This window comes from Grammomys surdaster, unplaced genomic scaffold, assembly GCF_004785775.1.
Source record: "Grammomys surdaster isolate TR1022 unplaced genomic scaffold, NIH_TR_1.0 126198, whole genome shotgun sequence".
NCBI classification, from domain to species: Eukaryota; Metazoa; Chordata; class Mammalia; order Rodentia; family Muridae; genus Grammomys; species Grammomys surdaster.
In genome coordinates, this window is record NW_021621003.1 from 8,803,184 (window position 1) to 8,829,809 (window position 26,626).

Below are 26,626 nucleotides of genomic sequence, written 5' to 3' on the forward strand. Positions count from 1 at the left end.
ACACACACACACACACACACACACACACACACACACACACACACACATGCATTATTTTTAATATCAATTATTTATAGTGACTATTCATTATTCACTATGTGCAGGACCCTGTGATTGGATCTTGACAGACTGCTGGACACAGGAAACTTGCTGTCACCCTCACAGAACCTGAATTTTGGGGATGCTCATTCACTCAACACAACCTGTGAATCTAGAGTAATGGGTTCCTACCAGGCTCTGTGAGAGTTTGCTATGCAGGTCAAAATTTTATTTTATGTTGCTATTGCACATAGATGACCATGGCAGTTATCTAGTGAGTCTAGTTTATGTAAATGACCTTTGATGTTCTTGTATTTTCCCAGATTGAGGCAGGATGAGAAGGAAAAAAAATATTCATCAAAGCAAAGAAAGCTTTTGCTCACTAAAATCCATATTTTTCTTTCTCTTTTTGGAGGCCTTAACTTAGACTTCATAGTCTCCTACTAGGAGCAATATGTTTTAGCCTAAGAAATGTCAGTAGCGGGGTACTGAGTAAGTCAGTGACCAAGATTTTGAAAAGTATCTTAGATATCTTCTCTCTCCACTGCCTGATGTCTACAGGAGGACTAAGTAGGTCCTAACCACACACACAGGGAGCTGCCTGCCCTGGTCTTGGGAATGAGAAAGATGGAAACAACTGTGATGTTAGGCACTAAGTGGAAGGTTAATTTGCTGCTGCAGCTTGTCCCATTGTTATTCATCTGGGACAGCTCCAAAACTGCTTCTGAGAAAAGTGATAAACTTTCAGGGTATATGCCCAGATATGCCATTATTTGGCAAGGATAATACATATTCAGCAACTAGGTTTCTGTAAATTACCGGGAGGGGTGACAGGCGAGAGCTATCATCCTCATTTTAGGCATGACTACTGACCTTAATGTAAGTCTTGTGGCCTGCTAAAATTCATGAGCTTAGACTACAAAGCAGTGAGTATTAGCAGGAAGGCTGTTTCTTAGTTCCGTCGTTCTGCCCTGCCTTGCCATCTTCATTCTCTTCACATCTGAATTTATAACAGATACTTGTCCACTTTAATGTTGAATGTTTGCCCATTGTCTGTCTTCTGCTGCTGGGTCATGTGTCCAAGAGCTGAGACCTAGACATGGCAATGTCCCTGTCCTGTCTGAAGGCAAACTAGGGCCTCTAAATTAAATGGGGGCTTGCATTTGAGGAAAGTAGGGGAAAAGGATGGAGTAAATGGGGGGGACACACAAGGACAGTAGGAGACAGTATTAGTATAAGGGGGAGTGATAGTTTTCCATTTCAATGATATTTGAGCACCTAAATTGCTGTGTAAGAGAAACACATTGGCCTGAAAGTCTCTCAGTCACTGTTAGAGTAAGATGCTTAAATAGGCCATCCAAGAGGGATCAGAAGAGAAGGCAAAGACACTTTACATAAAGCTAGCAACTATTCCTGAGGTCCTTGAGTGATGAGCATCAGGTGTCAGGATTATCATCATCACTCTTTTCTGTTTGAAATTCTAACTGTGGGAAATTTCAAAGGACAGTACTTTGAACATCCTCATGCTCTTTACTGGAATCTACTCTTGGCATTTTGATACATTTACTGTTTCTGAGTCTGCATGTGTATACACACATCTTAATGAGATACTTAAAAAACTGCAGACACTACCACACTTCTTTCTTAAACACTTCAGTCAGCATCTCCTATGAATAAGAACATGTTTCTGTGAAATCCTATTAGTAAATCTTTGAAAATTAATGCAGATGCCAAGTCTGGCTTAATTATACAGCCCAGACTCCTCAAGGTTTCCCAGTCTTCTCCACGCTGTCCCTTGTATCCGATCGAGGTTTACATGCTACAATATATCAAGTCTTCTTAAATCCAGGGCAGCAGTTCTCAACATGCTACCCTGGGAACTATTACCTTTAAGACAACCAGAAGACCTTGTCAAAGATAAAAACACTGGAGTTGTCTCCAGATCCACTAATGAGAGGCCTCAGGAACAGAAGCACGCAGCAGAAGTCTGTGTTCTGAAAACACCCCGGATGGTTCTGATGAGATTCACGAGCCACTGAATTAGTACCCACCTCCCACCTTTCTTCTGTGACATTCAGGATTTCTGTACGTGAATTTGTATGGGCACACACATGTGCACAGGAGCCAAAGCATGTGGAGGTCAGAGGACAACCAGATATCACTGGCCAGAGGTTGATGTTGAATGTCTTACTCCCTTTATGTCCACCTCATTATTTGAGACCAGCAAATCCAGAGAGCCCCTTGTCTCTGTCTGCTTCCTGCTCCAGTCCTGAGGTTACATATGTGGCATTATATATGTATATTGTACCTGGCTTTTTATGTGGTTAGTAGGGATCTAAACTCAAGTTCTCTGCTCATATGGCAGACACTTCAACACTGACTCTTCCAAGCTCCCTTACTATCTTTTGAGACAAGGCCCAGAACTTTGTCATTAGGACTAGAATGGCTGGCTGGTGATTTTCAAAGGATCTACTTCTTTCTGCCTCTGAACTTACCATAGTTGTAATCCAAGCCTGTACCACCACACTTGACTTTTTACATGGTTCTGTACATATAAGCTCAGGTTCTCCTGCTTGCAAGCCAAGTGCTTACATGACTGAGCCATTCAATTGGTCTGGCTTTTTAGATTTTTTTTTTTCTAAAAGTTCAGGTGAGTTTGGTTGTATGATGAATCACATTGTACATTTTTTGTATTGTTTCCTTGTGCTTTGATTCAGGCTTAGAAGCCTGATAAGCCCACATAAAACTGGGTGTATCTTATAGCATCATGTCCACAGGCTCATGATACTCAGTCATACTTTTTTTTGCTAGTGCGGAACAATTAGTTAATAGTGTGACCACTGTATGGACCCTACTCAAAAAGTTTATGTCCTCCTTTTTTACTAGCAACTAACTCAGTGACAACCTGCTTCTGTGACAATTCCCTTTCCTGGTGAAGTTTCACCCATTGCTAATACTTATCTAACTTCCTGTGTCGCAGAATGTGGACCTCCTGATTTTGTCATCTCTTTTATATCTCTGGCTATATTTGAAGACCTTGCCCCTCTCCTTTGTCTTTATTTCTATGTTTTAAAAATGTTAGTCAATGGATTCTTGCTTTATTCAATGCATCCAATAAACAATCATTATTCTTGTTACTATTTGAATTTGTGCTACATTTGGCCCATGAGTGCAACCTCACCTTTCATGAACTCTGCCCTGACAAGGTGTCCCTGGTTTTCTCTGTTTCCTATACCATCTCTTGAATTAGTTGTCCCTTCAAGGAAGTCCAGTTATTTCTAATATGCCAGGAGTCCTGCACACATGTGTATGTGTCTCTTTGCGAATCAGAGGGGTTTTTTTTATAGACCTCCACCCACTCCCTCTTTCCTTCTCTCTTTCCAGTTTTCCAGGGTTGCTTCAGACCTAAGTGATTTCAAGCCACACAAATACATTATCTCACTGTCCCAGTCAAAGGTCAGCTACAAGTTTCAACTGCACTAAAATCAGAGTAATTTTTTTTTTCTGAAGTACCAACAGAAAGTCTGTGTTCTTGCCTTTCCCTGCCTCTAGAAGCTACATACACTCTGCCTCTTGACTCCTTTCTCCATCTTCAAAACCAGGGGCTTTGTATCTCTCTAAGCATGTCTCTTGTGGCCACAGTCTCAGATGTTTCCTCCTTTAAGGAGCCTATGATTAGATGGAGCCTGATCAGAGAGTTGAGGATACTGGCTCTATCTGAAAACCTGTGCCCAACATCTACCTCCATTGCCCTCTTTCCCATGTCAGGTGACATTTTCAAGCTGCTAAAACCACACTATAGAAGTCTTGGAGGGCATCCCTCTGCCCCCTACATATTCCCTCGTTTTTTGAACTTTCTTTTGTTTCATTATAAACTCTCTTAAGAACCATGGTAAACTTAGTTTATTCACCCTGCGTAGAAATATCAATCACCTATGCATAGAAATATCAATGAGCATGATCACACACACCGGTGACCTCAAAAAGCAATCCACTACAGACTTCTAGATTTCTTTACAGTTTTATTTGTTTGTTTGTTTGTTTGTTTTTAACATTGGGAATATGCTGACATTTGGGGTGTAGCTGAAGGATAAATGTCCAAAATTAGTTTCTTTGTGTATTTATGTCAACAAGTTATTGTGCAATTAGGTTATTTATATTCAGTTCAGGGGAAATTTGCTTTTCCCAATATTTGCCTTTACTTCTGAATATGTAAAAATGTATACACAGAAAGAGACATTTTAGAATGGGTCCCCTCCACACACTATTTTTATCTAGCCATTCCACATTCTTAGGGTCTACAGTTTGTTCTAAAGTTTCTTTTGTAAAACATATAGATCAGGGTGGTGTGTTTAATCTTAAGTTTACTTCATATACCAAAATACCTGAGTAAATAATACTTATTTGCTCCTTGCATTTTTACTATATAGTATAGGTAGATAAAAAGTAAGCTAATTTTATACAGTTACTCACACATACGTACAATACATCATGGCTCACACTACATCATGTAGTCATGGGGGGAAGTATCAAAAGATGTAATTATCACATATTTTCTTGACTTTCACTTTTTGTTGTTGTTGTTGCATGTAGGACTTAAAATGTACAGGAAATGTTGAAACCTAAGCTGAATGTTCACCATTTTTGAAAGGGCAATATTTTGTTGGGCAGTAATGGTACACACCTGAAATTAGCAAATAGTAATGTTCATTCCATATTATTTGGCTTGTTATAACAAGAAATATTTATTATATCTGCAAGTAAACCCAAGAAAGAAAATATATCCCAAGAAAATGTCTTCTTGCCATGTCTTATGCTCCACCCCCTCACTATGCCAAGACACAGCTACCCCTGTTTCCAGGTTTGCAGAACTTTCTGTCCTGCACGTGCTCTCACCAGTTTTTTTTTTTTTTTTTTATCATGGCTGATTTTATTCAACAAGTATCTCCCTTTCTGGCCTCTTACTGCTTCAAATCCAGAGTCAGATCCTCCTTTTCTAATCACCTGGTGTTTCCCTGTCCTCTTACTTCTTTGGCTTAAAATTGCATTGGGGAATTATTCATTCGGTCTAGTTTGCAAGTAATGTCTATTTTTTTAAAAAAAGGAAAAGTATGTTGATGTGCACCATGGAACTAGCTGCTCCTTAGGGAAGTTAAGATGGGTCAGGAAGGAAAAAAGAACAAAGCTGTTTCAATGCTGAAGTCAAAACTCCAAGGAAGGCTAGGAGACATGTGAGGACCAAGGGTGTTCTAGATTCTAGAAAGAATTCAGGACTAACCAAAGAAGACAAAAGAGGGGCACAGAGAGAAAGAGGTAATTAAACCACATCAACCAACACAGAATACCTACAAGGCTGATACTCAGCGGAAAGATTAGCCTTCTAGAATGTTCCTCTGGCATGAGAAACCCAGACCTAAAAAGATAGAAAAGTCTTATATGTCTTTACTTCTGAACCTTTGTCATTTGGCTCCACCTCCCTCCTCTGACTGACAGGATCCTCTTGTGCTCCCAGGGGTTGCCATAAAGATCTAGCAGGTGTCGCCCCTGTCTAGGGTAGGCGGAGCTACTGCTTTCACAGTATTTCTAAGGCAGACCACTGTCACCATTAGACTGTGCATCCTGGTGCTTTCTGGCCTGCTCCAATCTAGCCAGCTGTAATTGTGCAGGTAAACAATTCAGCCTCAGAGCACTGTTTAAATTTTAAATCAATAAAGAAGAAAGTAAGCCAGTGAGTGGCACAGGGTGATTAAGTGCTGTCTGTATGAAGAGCTTTATCCTCTGCCACATTTCTGGTGAAATCCCGAGAAACTTGAAGATGGAATGGAGCGAAAACATTAAAATTTATGTCAGATACCAAATGCAGTAAAGCAGCTGCAACTTTGACAGGTAATCAAGAACTGGGTGACTTTTGGTTCTGATTTAGCAAAATAAGGTCAGCATGTACATACTCACAGCACACGTAACAGTTTACAAGAGGATGTACAGAACACATGCTCAGAACAACTTAGTTACATACAATACACATGTGTGCATATGCCCACATAGTGACCCACGAAGTAACTCTGCATTGTATACTGTAAGTATACAACTCTTCCATCTACCAGCTTGCACTATACTTTGATTTTGATGAAAAGCCAGCAGTACAGGGGAAAATCTCTTCATCAGAAAACTCAATAGAAAGGGAAAAAAGGAAGCATTCCCAAGACATTGTCATGTATTACTGGTTATTTTCGGTGGTTAAAAGAATTATTTGAAAACAAAGAAACCTTTCACAAAGCCTCCAAAATACAAAAGATTTAATAACATTTACATCTGTGTATCAGCCATGTCTGTAATGCAAGTCATGAATAACACATAAACCAGAGCAGAGAAAGCACAGAAGTACTCACACATCATTTAAAATCCAACCCACCCCATCGTCAGTGGAATCAAATACACAGCAGGGACAGTTCCAGTTCATACACACACAATATAGTCATTGAAAATGAAAACATATTAATTATGTTTCTTAAGGTTCAGAGATAGATAGCAAGGTTCACTAAACCGGTCCAACTTCTCAATTGAAAATCTGTACCAAAAGTCCCTCCTGGGCTGCCTCTGGATTTTGAAGAAACTACGGAACAGTTGCTCATGTATATTTGTCTTGTGTGTGGCTGTTCAATTAAGTCTGCAGTTGGGCCTCAGTCTCGCCTTCATCCTGTGCTGAAAATGGAGGCTGTTAAAAGTGAGTAACTTAAGGAAGAAGGAAGAAGAAGAGTAAAAGACTTTACTAGTGAGGAATATCTAAGTCCAGGTAGCATCCAGTGCAAGTCCACCATGCAATGAAGTTCCTAGATCAGCTCATCTGGCATCTGTAGATTTCCAGGAATCTTCTTGGATTTCAGAATGCAGTGGAGCCTTAAATTCTATCTGTGTGCCGTCTATCTATGGATCAGCTTTCTGGTCCTTGATGGAGAAGGATGAGTTGAGAGAGATGAACTGGGAGTATTTGTTATTTTTTATATATTCTTCAAATTGGTATTTAGTATTAGTTTCTAGGAGGTGGAGGCCATTCAAAAACATTCACTTTCGTTTAGGACTTTGTGCTCACTAGTTTTCTCTCTATTCTCTGTCCAGCTTCCCTTTCCTCTCCTGATCATTGTATATCTTCTATCTCAGGGCCTTCCTCTGTGGTTGCTGCAGTATATAGAAGGAATTCCCTTCTGTATCTGATTTCAATATGAAGTTCAGGTCTTTCCCTGCAGCAGAAGGTTAATAGTCCTTTCTCTCTGTACTTTAGATGTACAACTCCTAGATAGTGTTCAGGGCAAGTGGAGTGTAATTGCTAAATAATATATTCATTATTGCTTTAAATGAGAAATATTTCCGTCATTCCTGGTGTGTGTGTGTGTGTGTGTGTGTGTGTGTGTGTAGACATGGGCAGACCCTGAGAGATGAGGCTTCTACAGAAAAGGAAGCTACAGCCATCCTGGGGGAGTTTGCACATTTACGCATTTAGGTTTTAAATGTCGTGTTGCATGCTGGGCCTTTTAGGCGCTTGGGATTATGTATAATAGATGACCTGCTTTTACAGGGATGCATGCTATACAGATGTAAATGTTATTATAGCTTTTATATTTTATGTTCTTGTTGAAAGATCATTTTGTCTTTGAGTAATACCGCCATTCAATTCTTTCTTGGGGGAGGGTGGCAATGGAGGAGGGGGTTATCTTTAAAAGAGAATATGAACTCGATATTGCACATCATATATTTCTTAAAAGTAATTTGGAATTTTAGGGTCTGGGATTGGGGCTGACTGATACACTGCCGTGATGAGATATAACCCTTAGAAAATAACAGCACCCGCACATGCCTGCATCTGCCCAACCTCATAATTCACTTTCACATTGGATTATGGATGTCTGCGTTCACTGAGTCTATCTTCCCTTTAGGTATTATTTCAGCCCTTTGAGATAATAAGGAAAGTTTAATTGCGTTGTTAATTGATTTTTTGCACAACATTATTACCTTGATTGATTGCAGAGTTGATGAAAATGTTAGACACAGGCAGCGTGGAATCTCAGCCGGGCAGGGAGTGGGAGCCTTGTGGAGAATAGATAACCTTGATGTTAAGGGCTATATCCTTCAGATATGTCTTCCCGTGACATATTGATGGCCCTCGAAAAGGGAAAAGCTGATTGTATGCAGAATGCAATCATTAAACCCACTTCAGCTCACTGTTGATTAATTTGTTTTTTCCTGAAGGATCTAGTTATAGGGAAGGCCTCACTTGTACCAACCACAACCATTTCCTAGGCCCCAGATGGCTTAACCCTCTAGGTGAAGAGAAGGAATGAGGCTAGTGGGGCTGAAAGTGAGCAGAGGGAGGTGTTTGATGCTCACAAGGCACCTTCATCCCCTGAAGAGTACTCAGTCAACCCTCCAAAAGTATCAGCCCATTAGTTAAAGTGTCTATACCCAGGAACCCTTTACTTAGGGTATAGGACATAGCCACTATGTCTTGTTTAGCAAAGCTTATTCTTCACCCTGCAGTGGTATCAATGGATGACAGGAGTGTTGTGATTTAAGACTTTTACAAGCTTTCTCCCATGCTTGGTGACTTGGGGTGTCACTGGTATGTCAGTGTTGTATCTGTCAGCTTTCTGTCACCATGACCAGATGCCTGGGACAAACAACAATAAGGAAGATAGATGGTTTGGGAGATTCCATCTGTAATCAGCTGGCCCTGTTGCACTTGTACCTGTAGTGAGGTGGTATAGCATAGAAAGCCATACACCTCACAAACTGGGTACAAAAGAAATAACTGAAAGAAGACAGGTTCCTTTGTCCCCCTCTCCAAGGCCATGCCTACAATAACCTTGGTGTATTAGTCAGTTTTTCACTGTGGTGACAGAATACACGAGCACAATAAATAAATGGAGAAAACGTTTCAGCTTATCCTGGCGGGAAAGATGTGGCAGAGAGGCCCACCTCATGGTGCCCAGGAAGGAAATGCCCATGCTTACAGATGTTGTCCCCTTTCCTGGATCCCAGACTTTGAGACTAGTTAAGGCAGGTAATCCTGACCCCATAATCATCCCTGGAAAAACCCTTACATGTGCTTCTCATCCCCATCTGTTGACAGTCAACCATCATACCTAGCTTCCTTCCACTAGGCTCCACCATGTCCCAGCATCTGGGAGTGAGGCTTTTGTGTTAGAGAGGCTCATGAGAGACATTTGTAATCCAAACCACAGCAAGATGGGCAGGAGTGAGAATCTGGAGGTCACTGATATCCTTGCAATTAACTTCTCTCCCTGCTCTTAATGAATCTTCCCAGCTTATCACCATAACTGCCATGTCTAGAACCATCTTCATTGTCCCAAAATCCAGGTTGATTGATGAACCCAGTCTTCCTCCTCTTTTCACCCCTGTTGATCTTTCACTACACCCAGAAATCCCTTGCTGAGACCTCGGGCATGTGACACAGCCACTACAGTTTATTTAGCCTTGAGGCATGGAATACTGGTTTTGGGGTGAGACTTGGCTTTACAAACTCTCCAACACAATAATTCTAGAAAAAACTCTGCATTCTAAGGAGGGTAGGCAGCTTCCCCTGGAGCCCTGTCACTTTAGATGCTTCTCACTTATCGAACATTCTGTCTTATTTTGCCCTATCTTCCCTCTATGGCTGTCCCCATTACTCATTTAAACCAATTTTTTAATTGCATAGCATTGTTGGAGGCCGACCAAAAGTTACATCATCTTCCTGGGGTCATGTGGACTTCAAAGGCAAGAAGAGAAATGGCTCAGGAACACCCCTACCCCACCCCAGCACCACAGAACATCATGGTGACAGCCTCACTTCTCCTGTCTGCCCCACCTCCTCCATTACAAGTCTTTCTTCTCCTCAACTAACCACTGGCGCACAGGGAGTGTAATATCCACAGTCTTGGCCCTCAATTACCGTAATGGCTTATAATGAGATTTTGGCCAAGTAGCAGGTAGCTGGTTATTGCTTCCTGCTCAGCGTGGGCAATGTCTATGCTGTTAATTTGTGTTGCTGAATGTGGCTCAGAGCTGGGCATCAAACTGTCAGAGCCAGATGTATTCTATTAGGCTCTACTGGACAATAGGCAATCTTTGTTTTTCCAGTATGGAGGCATGTTAACTTCCCACAGGGTGAATCCTGACAAATAAGAGTCAAACTAATACAAGAGGTAATATCCTAAGCCATCAAAGTAGTACATTCCAGGGACAGATAACACCTGGCACCGCCTACTGTCACTAATGTTTCTCTGCCTGGGACTCCTCCATTGACAGGTTAAAAAAAATATTCTTCTTAAGATTGCTGGGGAGACTAGTAACTTCATTAAGTTTTAATGAGGCTAGCCCTAATGAAGGCCTTTCTAATGTGCTTTGTATTTACTAGGCTTTCATCTTGGGCAAGAAAGGAGTACAGAAAGTTCCTAGTGCTCTTATGTGCTCCTTTGTCTTGATGTACATACATGTGTGCATGTATACACACACACACATACATAAAAGCAGCTGTCAAGAGGGTGGGGGATGGGTAGTTGGAGATATTGAAGGGTACAATTTGTTAGTGCATAAGTATTATATTGTGTTTCTGTAACAACAGACTTTTAGACACACAGAGAGGAGAGGGAGACAGAGACAGAAGAAAGGAAGGAATGAAGGAGAGGGGAAGGTAGAGAGGTGGGTAGGAGGAATTGAGAAATAAAAAATGTAAACCTCTTCCAATTAGATCAAATATCAACAGTTCTCTTTGTTTTCTTTGAGAGAGGCAATTTTGACTATCGGAATTAAGAAAGATTATGGTACCATCCATGTAGAAACAGTTCACTTGGATTCTAATGGAGGCCAGATGGAGGCTGGGCCAATGTGCCCATGGAGAAAGCCCTTCACATAATTCTTCAGGGGCTTGAATTACAATAATCTCGGTTGTTACTACATTGGCTTAATTTTGTCTGAGAGTTCCATTCCCTGCCCCCCCAACACACACCTCTTTCCTAGAAACTCATGTTTATTTTCAGCATCTCTTTTGAGAAATTTCAGCCCAACGAAGCACACAGAACTGTAGAGAAAGCCTTGTCCCCCTCCCCACCTTTTTATGCCATCCCTTGATAAAAACAGATCTGAAACCCAATGTGAACATCTTCTTAAGGGCACAGCCAGCACCCTGTTCACACTCTGCAGGGGAACCCCACTGCTCAGGTGTGTTCATAGAGGGGCCTGGCAGTTTTGAGGAGGAGCAAAGACTAACTGGAAAGTTGTTTTGCAAATTCCCTCTGTCCTGTGCTTCATAAATCACGTTTTACAGGCTCACCCCCAGTCTTATCCCATTCCCAGCTTCCTCCTGTTAATGCAATCAGCCTGCCACTAAAATAAAACCCAAAATGAGAAAGCTTGAATGTCCCAGTATTGAGCAACTTTTTTTTCTTCTTGCAGTGCTGAAGTTTGAACTAAGGGCCTGATACTGTGCTAGACAAGAGCTCTACCTAGCTTCTGTCAGTCATTATTTCTCTATTTTAGGTGCCATTTGTTTTCTGGCTGTTCTTGGGAAGCAAATAAAACTTCCATTTATTGGTGTACAATACAGTAAGACTTTCAATTAACCAGATTCTTTGTATCTCTGATTTTAAATACAAATAACAATAAGGTCATTTGCTTTACCAAAGAAAAGGGCAGGGAGGGGAGGGGCCCTTAGGTTGTTCTAGAACAGTCCTTCTTAAAAGATTGAACAACATTATCTGGGAATTTATCATTAAAGCAAATTCATTGGCCCAGGCTCAAACCCACTAAGTGAGAAGTTTTGGGGATGGTTCCTATGCAGGGAAAGTCAGAGACAACCAATGTCCTAGGGACAGGACACCCAACTCTTTGGCATGTCAAATGTATGGTCTCCAAAGTGTCCTTAGGCCATTGCTCTTAGTCCACAAACATCAACTTAGAAATGGGGAGACATCTCAGTGGGAAACAAGCATGAGGACCCATGTTCCATCTCTTAGGACCACCATAATAAAGCCAGGCATGCTGCTTGCTGCTATGTACTTATAACCCCAGGCTGCAGATTCCTGGAAACCCAGTGTAGCCTAATGGATAATCTGTACACCCCACAATAAAAACCTGTCTTAAAAGATATAATACATTGAAAAAATGACAGGTGAGGTTTCCTTCTGACTTCTACCACCACTCTGTACAAATTATTTGTTGAACACCTAAGATGTAGCTTGGGCTTGTGGTGTATATGGAAATCTGCTGTCTGAACCCTTCTAGAGTTTGTGCAGAGGAAGGATGCTGTGGTCCTGAGTAGCATTCATTTCTTCACCCCCATTTTACTTCCTGATGGTGTCATCCTCGCTGGAAACATTCAACTGTAGTCACTCTGACATATCTAGTGAGACTGTGGCTTTATGGGTGAGAGAGGACTCAAAGTTTCCACTTAATCTTGAGTTAATAATCTAATTAATTAACTGGGTCCAACCTTTCCTTTGTGGCTGGTTAGTCACATGACTGTTACCTTGAGGGAATGCCTGGAAGGAGGGCAGGAGCCCTGTCATGCTTACCAGAGCCACAGCTACACTCACCATTGAGTTGCTTAGAGCAGGGTGGGGTGGGGGGAGCAGAACCTAGTAACTGGTTTTTGTCTTCTTCTGGGGTTGAATCTCCTCACTTAATTTTATTCCATATGATTCTAGTTTACAATGCTGTTTCCCGGATTTTAAAACCATCTTAGGCTTGATATCTGTGGAAGCTGCAAGTATCAATGCCTCTTATAGGATGGGAGTTTACTCGGTTGGTGTTCTTGGTGTGAGTGATGACTTTGGACCAGATATTCTGAGAAGGAAAGAAAGACAATGGTTGGGTTTTAGGCAAGAAAGACCTGCCCTTAAAAAGAAGCAGCCATGATTTCTGTGTACTGACACAATGGTCACTTTAGTTAGAAAATAAAGAAAATAAAAATAACTTTTAAAAGATGCTCTCAGATAATGGTAACTCCGTGCCAACGAATGTCACTTTTCTTTAGGGATGTCCATGGTGCAAGTGCTTTTTGTTTTCTTTCTCTAAGAGAAGAACCTGTCTTTATTAGTTTGTATGCTTCTTTTTATTTATGCAGGTAATATTAAAAAACAAAACCAAAAACAAAACCCTGAGCTAAAATTAATCATAGCTGGTAAGGAAAATCAGTCTCTGAAATTGAGGCAGAAGGAACCTAAAAGTGTCAGAGAGAGGGGGGCCTTTGGTAGCCTCAGTCCCAGATAGCCTTCAGCCCAGATTGGGTAAACATGACATATTGATCATTACAGAATGTGTAATTGGTGACCACAAGCACAGTGTGGCTTTAATGGCCTTCCCTGAATAGTTGCCCTTATTTATTTAAAGAAAGCCGTGGCTATTTCCTAACGGCATGCTGCCCTCTAGTGGACATGATTCTGATTTCAAAAGATGAAATGGAAAAGATAAATACAGAGAGATACTGGGAATGGTGGAGGGGGTGTGACTGTGTCAGTCTCTGTCTCCCTCCCTACCTCCCTCTACTTCCCTTTCACCCCCTCTACCTCTCTCTGCCTTTCTCTCCCTCTTTTTTCTTCCTCCTTTCCTCCCTCCCCCACCTGTCTCTTCTTGTCTGAAAGATTTCTTAGTTCTCTTGAAAAAGAGACATAAGTCTTCCCACATGACCACTGTCCATTTTGAATGACAGCCAGGGTGAGACCCATCCAGGAGCTGCTGGAGAGGCATCTCATGAATCACACCTGGTTTACATGCCATCTCAGCATGTACTTTGGAATCTAGCCCTTCTCAGACCCATTATGTCCCTCTTCCTGGCTGACTCTACAGCTCCTGTTTCCCTCCGTGAAAAAGTAGCAAAAGATGAGCTTAAGTCCTGTTGGTGGTGATCTTTGAAGTTCTCAGGAGGCCTTCTGCCTGTGAAGACTGAACAAATAAATAATGCATGCACAAAATAAGCTATAAAAGCAAAACTTCCTTTCCTGCCGGAAAAAGACCAACGTGTGGTTAGTGTTACCTTAGAGGGAAAACAATCAGAACCTCATTTTCCCGCTCTATAAGTGAAGGACTTCCCTAAAAATGAGTGTCCTCAAATCCTGTCCCAGCTGGAGAATTCTCTGACACAGGGAAGGGAATACTTTTAAAGGAAAATTTAACATTCTGTGTCTTACAAAAGAGTTCAGGGAAGGACAAAGTAATGCTTACAGCTGGGCTTAAGCAATCTGCTCATTAGGACATCAGGAAGGAGGGCGGTCTCTGCTCTCATTTTTTTACTTTTGACAAAACAGACTTGAGAATGCAAAAACAAATATGTAAACAAACAAACCTTGAATCAGTAAGATTTACAAACTTATTCTGAAGAGGGGGGGGGGGGACTTGTTCAAGCAAGGAAAGTGAATGTGGTCTCTTATTTCTACTATGTCTCAGTTTGATCAAAATATGTGTGTGAAGGTCAGAGGTAAGGGGGCTGGTGATGTTCAAAGCCAGGAAGGCATGGCACTGTGGCTCTGGGGCTCTTCTATGGTAGGCATGCTCATACTGTAAACAAAACTAAAAGGACATGTGAGCAAAGGCCCAGGGGCTCCCCTCACCAGGATTCTTGATATCTAAGAAGGTCTGTAGCATCTTCCACCTGGCCATGATATTCATGAGCTCAAGGAGAGAAAGCAGGGATGGTGACTTGGAGGCAACTCAATGGACAAGGATGTCGAAGATTTGTACACACAAAGGGAAAAGTAGTCTTGCTATGAAGAAAAAGTGTGTGTGTGTGTGTGTGTGTGTGTGTGTGTGTGTGTCCTCCTGTCCTCCCCTTCCTAACTCCTTTTCCTCCTAAGATGACAAGCCTCATTTCAACTGCCCCAGGAGCCCAGAGCATATTTTCTGCAGACTCTGCTTTATCACATGTCAACCTGTCTCCTCACTCTCACCCTGAGCTGTCCAGTCTCCTGGTCTGGAGGCAAGGATGCTTGCCCGTCACAGTCACCTCACTACAGTTAGATCCTTTCCCCCTGGTGCTTTGCTTCCTTTAGATACAGGGTGAAGCCTGACATGGCCCAGCATCTGGCTGAGCAGGCTCCACAATCTAGACTCTCAGGGGATAGTTATGAGCCACCCCTCAGGCCATCTCACAAGAGTTTGAGCACTGAGGCCAAGCACATATTTCTCTAAGTTTAATCTGAGAGGCTCTTTGTCTGCATCCTAACCTTTGAATTAATGGCCATATTGTGAGATCTGGCTTTGTGTATTTGTGTTCACTGTGTTTACAGAAAGCATCCTACCATGGCCCCATAACTTGAATCTTGTTTTATATCTAGAATGTCCACACTGGGCTCCAGGTGCTAAGAAACAAAGAAAAGCTGTCCTTTTAATTTATGATAAGCATTGCCAGTAGAAAGAATCAGCCAGAGAGAAAACTGACAGCAACTCAACCTTGAATCTAATATGATTTATCATAAATAAAAACACTGACCCAAGATTTACATCCCACAATCTTGAAAGACAAATTCATAGGGTGGGATTAACCTTGGTAAAAATAATGAAAAAATAAAATGAAATCAGCCAGAGATAAACATGGTAAAATGTGACCAAACTTTCCCAGACAGCTCAACCACTCCTGTTGTAATTCAACAACACACAAATGTACTCCAGGAACTGGGGCTCTCTTACCACTAACTGATGGCAGAAAAGACAAGGTGTCACTGGGCAATGAATATAGTTTGCAAAAGCTGGCACAGGAATATTACATGGGAATGGAGTCATACTCCTCTGAAAGTAGGAAGGAAAATACTAAGAACAGAAAATACTTGACTTTGTGTTTAAGAAGCAAGTAAGGAGTTAAACTGTCATAAACAGAACTTGCTGTGCATACTTGGCACTTTCTCAAAGGAAAATTACCAGGCAAGTTTACACATGTTAGTACATGTAAGCCAGAAGCCAAAAATATCCTGGAGGCGAAAATGACAGCATTCAGTGTCCAATCCTACACAGTGTCAGGGTCCAGAATAAGCATACCCTAGTGCTTCTCAAGAGCTCATTTTTATAACACTGGAGGACATGACTAGAGATGGGTCCTGTAGTCAAAAGCAAGGACAGTGTGCGGTGCACCCTCCTCAGTCATGGGGAGGAGAGCTAGTGAGTGCCATGGCAACTGTGGTACCCACCCATCTTCAACTGACTCTAAGACACCTGCCTCAAGTCTTGGCCTACTAGTTTGGGAAGGAAGGAAAAGTCACCTTTTCCTTTTTGGCTGCCCCCTGGATCAAGTAGAAAGCTTGTTTGACATCTAAGCTTGGACTCAGAGGCAAATGGAAGACAATATGTCTAGGCATGGAGGAAGGACTTGGTCTTTCTTCTAGAAAAAAAGTGCTCCCAAGGACCCCTTCCCTGTTTTAAAATCTCTCTTCCTGTCACTTTGCCTTGCCTATAGTGGCTTATACTGAACCTTTTGCAGGATCTGTATGTATGCCTGTTGGCCCTGCTAACTCCTTCTTAGATACACAGGGGAGCCAGTAACATGTCACATGGCTGAGGCCAGGGTATTGAGAGAGCGCTTTCTCAATACTGTAAACCACTGGTGCTTCTTCCTTTTCTAGACACCACTTGACTCCTATGCAACAAAAGCCAGAGCACATGGTGAACGGAAATGTTCCTTTCTGGTAGATGCCTTTTACAGCTCTAAAATCCAGATAGCACTCACTTTACTTTTGCTGTATTTTTGAAGGGAAAGGTGTTGAGAATGAAAATACCAGCATCAGCATTGAAAAACAAAGACCCTTTCCCTGCCACCCCACCTCTCCTTTATTAAGACAGATATTTAAGCTGCCTACATTTTTTTTTAATGTTTGAAATGTAGGAAGGTCATATCTGAGGCTTTAGATAAAAGGGTACAGGACTAAAAGTTCCAAATTTGATAGGATCTGTTTAAAATGTTCATGCAGATGTATATGTGCATATATATACATATATATGTGTATATATATATGTGTGTGTGTGTGTGTGTGTGTGTGTGTGTGTGTGTGTAAATTCTTAAATGAATTTAGCAGATTGCCATTGCCTAGGCTTCCCTGTACCATGCCCTGTTGTTAGGAGTGGGTATTGGAGATGGAGGAGGAAGGATATAGATTTACATAGTATCCCCTGGTTATCTTGTTCTAGAAACTTCCACATTGGCCCTGAGGGACTCTATAACTACATTTACATTCTCAGTTACTGAGCTTCTCTCCCTCTTCAGAACACACCGTCATTTTCTGCCAAGGCCACATGACTCTGTATCCTTCCTTTGTTTTGAGAGATTAGAGATCACGGTTCTGCCATCTTTGCCACTGTCTAGAAAGCTTCACGTGGTCACAATCAGATCGCAGGTTCCTTGTCAGTGTGGCACTACACTCATGTTCATGACAAGAACATTTAAAGTGGTGATTACCACAAGGATCAATAAGGTTAAGACTTAATTTTTCTATTTTACAAATTAGTGGTTTGATCTGCATCAAAAGCAAACTCAGGCACTCTGACGGGGTAGTTAGGCTATTGAGACATGGTGTTATGTCAAAGCTAGTGAGACGCAGGGCTGATGGTGATCAGCACTCCCAAACTAGAGTATGAACTATGAGTTGCTGACATCCTTTCCATGTAGAGTTTGGACTCACGCACAGTACTCTGATTGGTGCTATATTATTAGGATATGAATAGATGGATTCTAAGACCTAACTTAGTACAATTGGTCACATTGACCATACTTCTTCCATAGGAAATAAGGACCCAATTTCATAAAAGTAACATTTAAAAATACCCTGTTGCCTATTTCACAATTCAAAAGGACCTACCATGGTTATCTTTGTCTTCATCTATAAATGGGGAAGATAGGGAGGGTAAGGGACCAATGTACGTGGCCAATAGACATATGGGACAGATAGTAGGAATGAGAAGCCAGAATGGAATCTGTACTGGACTTGTAGAGAGGTATGTCAGGACCCCATTTCCTAGATAGCAAGGATCAGCCTGCCCCCACCCCGGCCCCAGCTGTGTCTCCAGAATGGTCCCAGTCACTGCAGTGGGCATCCAGGAAAAGAGGCCAATTCCCACCCACCAGGCAGTGCAAACCTGCATAATCAGAACACTTGGTGCAGAGGGTGGGAACATTGAAAAGATAAAGGACCTCTTTAAAACAGATTTTTTCCCTGTGCATTTTTTTTCATAATTATAGCTTTAAGAGCTTATGGTGATGGGAAAAACTGGCTACTTAAGAAAAATTAGGAGTCTCATCTGGCAGGAGAGGATTCCCCAGGGGACAGCACACTGTCGTTTTTCAGAGCCCCCCAAAGAAACCCCCGCACTGACATCTGTGCATTGGCCTGATGTATGGCCAGCCTGCCTCACTATGGCCAAAGCCTTGTGTTTTAATTAAAACTACTCTGCATGCCACTAAATATGTTGCCTCCCTCCATTTCTGCAACCATAGTGTCTGAGGAGATACAAACAGAATCCGTTGCAGATGTGTCAGAGGCTATGGCCTACTGACTCACCACCACATCCCAAATTCCAGTCTCAGAGAACCTCCCTGTGAAAATACAAAGTGCAAACAAATGGTCCCTTCTGCAGCTTTACACAGCTTCAAGCAGTTACTCTAGTTGAGGAAGAAGGTTGGAGTGGGGACAGGAGCTACCCATACGATCAAAACTATGACTTCATAAATGACTTCCTTGATGAATAAAAGTCCTCTGGCCACACATGGGTTTGTACCCATCCTTAATGTCTTTTGTTTGTTTTTAAGCTACAAAAGTCAAATATTTTAGTCGTCACCTATCTGCTGTGAGCTCCCACAAAGAATGCATGGGGGGCAAAGCTAGCTTAATTTAATCATCTGGATGTCTGTAGCCTGAGCACCCTCATCCCCAGGCTAGCACCAGCAGCTAGGTTTTATTTGGGTTTGCCAGGCCAAACCTGGGCCTTCCCCAAAGCAGCCCCAGCCTACATGAGTTTAATGACACATCCGCCCTCTGATCACCTTAAGTCACCCAGCTATCAATGGAGAAGTGTCATTCCCTGTACAGCCCAGGGTGAGATTGATTTAGCTTATCTGTAGGCCCTGACCCCACAGCTCCCACAGACCAAAACTGCCAGGAGTTTCCTGAGCATGGCTAGTATTGGAATGATGTATAGAAGAAACATGCTGGTACTTCAGGAGCAGAGGAGAAAGTCTTGCATGTTTGGAAGCGATGTCAGCTTGCGTTAGAGTCCCAGACAGTGCTTGGATGTCCTTGGCATAATATGGCGCTGGTATCTCTGTCAGCATCTCTGTTTTCTGTCACCATGCACAATCCTGGGCCTGTCTCCAGTCCTGACAGTGTCTTTTCAGATCAGGTTAGTGCCAGCCCAGAGACCAAGTCGGCTTCCCAGCACACAGCCCCTTTGTTTGAAGTCTGCCCTTTTGTCATTAATGCACTCAATGTCTATTTAAATCTGACAGTGAGTGCAGTATCTGTTTTCCCATCAAGAGATCATTGACAATATTAATAACTCACGTCCTTGCCTCTTTTTCCAAGCGCTGACACCTAGCCGCAGTCTCCTGCATTCATCAAACAGCCCTCTCTCACCAGGATGTCTATAAACAGTCTTGCTTCCAGGCCCAAAGAAACAGGGCAGGCCTTAAAAAGGACTTTTGTCAGTGCCAACCAGAGATGTGTGAGCATGGCTCAGAATGCAGCCCAGGCCCAGTGTTCCAGGAACACTGTTTTCCATCTCTTTGCATCTAGAGTGGAAATTCAAAATGGAGAGGGATGGAGAGAAGACACTCAGAATACCCGGATGTGCGGGCAAGTTTATGGAAAGGAGTGCAACCATGGCAGGACAGTGGTATTTGTGCACATGGCTGCCTGTCATGCAGTTTGCTCATGAGAAGGACTGTGCTCTCTATGATATCCGGCAGCCCTATCCCCATCTTTTTATAAAAACACATGCTGTCCTGGTATTGTAGAAAGAAATTAACTGCCCCCCTCCAGACTTTTTGAGGGTTTTCTTGAATCAGTCCAGTTTAAGACAGTCCTTTGTGGGGTTGCCCATGCATCTGAGGCATACTCAGCCAAGCCACTGAGGGAGGTAGAATGTGACCAGACCAGCCCTTAGACCACCAGGGTTCTGGCATTGATGAGGATGTTAGCACAACTCTTACGCACTATAAAATACAATAAAGGGAGAAGCTGTGCCAATAGCTGAAAGAATGGGTCACAAGGAAGATCTGAGTGAGGTTTCACACATGCTCAATATTTCCAGGCACTAAACCAATACAGAAAACCAGAAACTGGGGACTAGGGACATGGAGGAGCAGGAAAGCCAAGTCAAGCAGGAAGAGTAGCCCACAATAAAGCAGTCTATGGCAACACAGCAAGCAAAGAGCCAGGTCCCAAATGATATCATCCCGTCCCTCCTCCAACTCTGAGAGCTCCTGGGACCTGGGTAACTTTCAAGTGTGCCTCTGACTGTCCAAAGCAGGGCAGATCTACACTACCCGTAAAAGTTTCTATATATTATTTTAATCCTTATTTAAGAACAAAGTTTCGAGAATGTAGAGGCAGATTGATAAAGGCCTTGCTATGCAAGCATGAGGACCTGAGTTTGAACCCCAGAGCCCATATGAAAAGGCAATATACAGCTGTGTACATCTGTATTCTCAGAGACAGGGCTGGGCAGGAGGAGCCTGGGACATTGGTAGCCAGCCAGTCTAGTGGAATCCATGCACTCCAGGCCAATAAGAGACAAAAAGTAAAGTGAATGGTATTTGAGAAAAAAAAAAAAAGGGAAGACAACTAACATCAACTTGTGGCCTCCATAGACACATATATGTACACATACCCAATAACATGCACCCACACCCATCCCCCTACACACATACACATGTACCTACATCCACACACACATACACATACCCAATACACGTATACCCATACAAATATTCTCTCCCCCCCTCTTTCTCTCTCTCTCTCATGCACAAAGTGTAAAAGTTTGTAATACTAACATGTCACATGGAGAACATAGCTGATCTCAGATCAATGAAGAATGGTGAGCGTTGCCATCGTACTGCCAAACTATAATCATGTGCAGAGGGGGTGACTATCACAGGCACGTGTGAGGCTCATGGGTTACTTTTTATGACTATTTTCTTTCTTTGTCTCCTGTGAACTTGAGAGATTTAAGTTCAATTTGTCCTCAGACAGCTATTTACAAGAGAATTTTAAGTTAGTTCTTCTAAAATTGGAAAGAAAGAAAAAAAAAAGGTGGTGAAAAGGCCCACAGAGGTTATAAATATTTTCTTGGGAGAATACTTTTTTTTTTTTACTAACAATGTTATAGAGTTTTCACTCTGGCCAATGTCTTCTAGGTATTTATAATGATGAGCATCAAAACCAGGCAATTCCACATTGTAGGCAAGTACTATTCTTCCAAGTTACCTCCTTAGCTCTTGATTTTTTTTGAACAGAGCTTCACTATGAACCCAAGGTTACACTTGAACTCACCATCCTCCTACTCTAACCCCCAAGTCCTAGGGTTACAGGCATGCACCGCCAGACACATAACTGTTGCTATGAGTATTTGTAATATGTAAGGACGAGTTGGTTAGAGCATCTGCCTCTCTTCTAATGTGTGTTTCACAGTGAAGTGTCCCACAACTACCACAAAGGACAGGAAAGTTTTATCAGGATCCAGAAATAATATATGAAGTCAAACTGAAGATAAAAAATCAAGTGCTTTTTAATATGAAAAATGAGTTGCCTCAACTTCAATGAGGTACCTAGCAGTGGGGACTTCTAATGTCAATGGCACTTATTACTGTCGCTATGGTCTTCAGTCAGCACAGCCTCTCATCTTTAATCACGCAACGTGGGCTTGAAGCTTCCCCTCCCCCCAGGATTTAGAAAATTCTCTCTGGAAGTCAACAATATTGATTTCCAATAAAGGACTTCGAGATAGTCACATTCTACAAAGATTATCCTGTGGCCTTCACTTGGGCTGGGTTCATCTGATTTAAACTGAATTTTTTATCCTTAGTTCTAAACTAGGAAAATCTGGTGGGGGGGTGTCATGCTATATTTTGAGGAACCATTTGTCAAATTAGAAAAGTTCTAATCATGTGAGGAAATCACACATAAAGCTGTTATTTCTAGGACTCTATACTTGGTAGTAACATTTCATTGCAAGGTCACCTCTAAGGACAAGGAGGTACAGTCTTTGTCATCTTAATCTACCTCCCATCAGATTATAGCAATCATCATGCATGCCTGTTTAATAACAGCTGGATTTCTGAACTGTATGAATTGTGCCACCCTGTAATGATTTTCTTTTCTGTTTTGCAGGTGTCCTGGGGAAAGGTCGCTATTTTTACTATGGAAAAAACTCAGAGGGTAACAGATTCATCCGAGATGACCAACTCTGAAGCTAAATTCTGCATGCCTTAGCCTTACACATGACAATAAAATGGAAAAGCAAGAAAAACCACAGGCTGCCTTGTGTTTCCCTAAGAAGGCTGTAACTTCTGCTTTGCAGTACCTTGTGCCTACTTTGCCAGGCCTGTCACGATCATCCACCTCCCTTAGACTGAGTGGTCACAGAGAGATTGACATGATTGCCCTTAAGCAGGTCTCATCCACCAGGGTGACAGACAGCAGCAGCGCAGCACCAGGGCTGACAGCCCAAACACCATGACAGATTGCCTGGTCTCTCCATTGCTCACCGGGGAACAGGGGTCACACCTGGGGCCTTCTCAGGCTTGCTCACTGGCTTCGGTATAGTGAGAGAGGCTCTCCTGGGCTTGCCTTCTGAGTCAAGTCCTTTGATATCATGTGCCTTCGGCTTATTCTCAGTGGAGTAGCCACTGGTACAGAGGAAGGGCACATACTCTTTATCCTTTCAGCCTCCATAGTAGGCATTATATTAACTAATTCATAAACACTGTCTTTTATCATTGGCAATGCATTCCCATCCATAGTCCTTCAAAGGACACAACTTCTCAAGCAAGTCATATACAATTCCTGAATTTTCCAAAATCACTGACTACAAAAGTATTTGTTGTTGTTGTTGTTGTTGTTGTTCAAAGTCTACTTCTCCCTAACATGTCCTGGGGTTAGCTGTCTTTCTTGGCACAAGGGTTTGGCAACACCAGAGATTCTCCTTTGGTTTTTACTATATATGTTCATCAATGGCTATGGCCATATTTACCCTAAAAGGACAGGCTTCCATGTCCTTTGGATGCTATTTAAATGTAGTGAGATAAGGAAAGATGGTGTGATAGGCCAGGAGGTTAGAAAACAAATGGGAGATTATAGAAACTACCCAGCAGACCAAACAGGTTTGATAGAACACATACCTTTAAGGTTTCATGTTTCTCTCAGAACCTCTCAGAAGTCAGACCCAGGGCTGATGAGAAACGAAGAGATCTTTCTGTATCTTTGGTCACTTGCTGGCACTGATATCACAGGAAAGCAAGCACAACCATGCTAGCAAGCTACTCTAGAAGGCATCTGAAAGCCTTCTTACCCTTGACACATCTTCTTTTGGTAGTATGCTGTGTGTTCATTTCTCTGGGTCTCCTAGCTAAGAAACAAAATCCTCCAAGAATCCCTCCAAGTTTCAGACAGCAAGAGAGTTGCTAATGGAGAGTCAGTCACTGGATCTCCAGCAGACTCTGAACTGTTGGAGAGGGACTGTCTTTCTCAGATCTTGTCTGTTTACATAGCCTCTGCCATACTGAGTCAATGAGGCCTTGGAGTAACACATATCCTGGCTGAAAGGAGTCCTGCATGGAGATTACACAACCTTCATTCATCAGCTGTTGGGAGCAGCTAATGCTAAAGTCCCCCAGGGCCATTAATAACTAGAGATTATACAACCCACTCATAACCAGGGCTGAGTACCTTCTCTCTGTTTGATCTACACAACAGCACTGAGAGCTAATGGTTTACATTCCCATCATCAGGTTCCACCTTGCCTCTTTGTTTAGAGGCATCAGAACCTTCGGTCCATTGCATATTATGAGAAGCAAGGCTCTGTGCAAGGGCAATGAGACCAGTGTGGTGTCACAGCCAATCTAACAGCACATATATCCCAGTCTTCATAAAAGGCTTTAACCCTGCCTCAAACAATAAAAAAGCACTTGTGAACTGACCACAGAATTTTTCCGTCTTTATTTTTCTTACTTGTTTACTTTTCTTAATGTCAGAACCATTTGTATCATGGGCAGGAATGTCTCCCTCAATGTGAGTTTTGGAGGCAAAAATGAAAAAAAAAATTGGAGTGAGTTATTGACCGCACTGTTTCCTCCTCTTTGGGCTGTTTGTTTTCTTCCAGAATGGTGTAATAACTTCAATTAAGATTAGCTTTAATTATAACTTGCGTAAAGGCCATCCTGGCAGTATATTCATCTTAGTGGTGGAATTAAAGTGAGTTTTGTTTCTTCTAAGTAGGAATGATGATAGTGAATTATTGTTGAGTTGTGTACAATTCTGTTGTCTATTGAGCAAGATCTGCTGTTCTAGAACTGGACTCTGGTCTGAATTGGCAGGGGAGAAAGCCCTGGGCCTTGTTTATCTAAAATCTGTAGGAATTTCCAAAACCATGTTTACAAAGTAGAAAATTACAGGGTAATAAATTCATCTGAAACCCAGACATGTTTCATCCTCCCCTTTGCACCTGTTTGTCTTCCTTCTGCTGGGTTCCACATAGCTTGTTCTTTGGGGAACATTCTCAGACAACTCTATTTCCCCTTCACAGGACACCGGTCTGAGTCCAGAGAACTGGGAGATGCATGGAATTCTGGAGCTCCCTGTTGCCTCGGTAAAGTCAGGGAGATGATCTTTTTCCTAACTAAGATAATTTTCTAGAACAATTTGTTCCTAGGGGAGCACTGTTTTTAGAGTGTGGGAAATCCTATTAAAAGTGCTATAGCAATCATTTGCTCTTACCTTTACCAGCCTTGCTTATAAACCCTCCATCTGTTTGTTGCTTTAAATAGAAGCACATTACGAAAGATTATCACTAGATCAGGCTGCACATCTCCATGTTGTATGTTTTCACATATTCGTGTGTAGTAAAGAATAAAAGAAAACAAACTACAGACTAAATAAAAGTGTGTGTGTGTGTGTGTGTGTTTCTTACAAAGCTATATCTTCACCACTTCAACTTGCTCTTTGTAAAAAATAGCCTTCTTAATTAATATGTAGAATAAAAATAATCTATATGGCTCTTTCTATCATAACCTCAACATGACCCACAATGTGCTACTTGCAAGGGCAACCTATGTCAGATATGTGTCACTGCCTGATGCCCAGGGGAAATGCTACAGGGCTCACTGTGAGTCTTCCTTGTTGCCCATCTGGTGCAGTTCATCCAATGTGACCTTCACTACAAGCTTATTCCAGTTTTTTTTCCAAGAAACCACCTTCACTGAAGAAGGATGCTACTATCGGTTGACTCTGGTGTCTCTAATTTGTGTAGGTACAGTATTATAATCTACCTTGAATAAAAAAGGGGAAAAAAACCACCAGAAAAAGACAAAGCATGCTAGTCACTTGTTTGTATGACAACCAGGTCATTTAATGATAGCATAATACCCTGTGTTACTTCTGTTGCTTCTAACACTGTGTACAGTTTATTTTTATATATTTTAATCATATTTTTATTTAGTGTGTACGTATGTGCACACATGTGGCTGCTTGCCCTGTTGGTAAACAGAAGTCAGAGGATAATTTTCTGGAATCAGTTCTTTCCTCTCACCACATGGGTCCTGAAGATGAACTCAGGTTGTCATGCTTGTGGCAGGTACCTATCTATTCCCACTGAGCCACCTTTCCAAACGCATTGTCTTTCAATATTTGAAGAACATCTCAACAGAGCCACCTCTCCAAAGTCATTGTCTTTCTACAGGATTATCTGAAATTTCCCAGTATTTATGATCCTCCATTAAGTAATAATATCAATGTCTGTTAGTTGCTCTATGGTGGAGTAGTAATCAATTGTGTAAACATTGGTAAACATTAATCTATCACACTGTGTGAATACTCTTCTGAAGGAGAACAGGGTGTGACTCAGAGATAAACCAATGCAAGTAAGAGACTAAACTAGGAAAGAGCGGTGATTTCTAATATGGAGAATGTGTTATAGAAACATACTGGGACATGGTTGGTATGACTGACGATAAATAGAATTATCTGAAGGATAATGGAAGAGCATGGAAATAGTCCAGATGTGGAATCTTAGTGGATAAGGGAGGGTTAGATACTGAGAAGAATGAGAGAAGACAATTTTCCTCTAAGCCAAAGATGGAGGACTATTTCTCTGCAAAATGAAGTCATATTTGATACCATTGGGTGGTGCCACAGGATATACTCAACAAGTTTCCCCACCTGGAACAACAAAGCAGTGTGGAGTAAATGTATTAGAGGTGCCACGGGACAAATGTGCCTATGTATGATGGCACACAGGGCCACCACTGACTGGTTCTAGCTTGTGTCTAACAGCCCACAAAACCTACCATCCTAAGGTACATTTCCCTAGACCAGATAAAAGTTAAAGGAAAGACAAATGTTTGGGC

The 26,626-nt window shown here is 42.0% G+C and overlaps 1 protein-coding gene across 3 annotated transcripts in view; it reads left to right on the forward strand.

The window, feature by feature from the left end:
• Window positions 1–22,533, forward strand: part of Lrmda (leucine rich melanocyte differentiation associated) — a 994,610-nt gene extending 972,077 nt beyond the window's left edge. For all 3 annotated transcript variants that reach the window (XM_028758579.1, XM_028758580.1, XM_028758581.1), the window contains one exon: window positions 22,395–22,533. In XM_028758579.1, the coding sequence (XP_028614412.1) occupies window positions 22,395–22,474 (80 nt within the window). In that variant the 3' untranslated portion in view covers window positions 22,475–22,533. The remainder of the gene's footprint in view (window positions 1–22,394) is intronic.
• The last annotated feature ends 4,093 nt before the right edge of the window (window positions 22,534–26,626 follow it).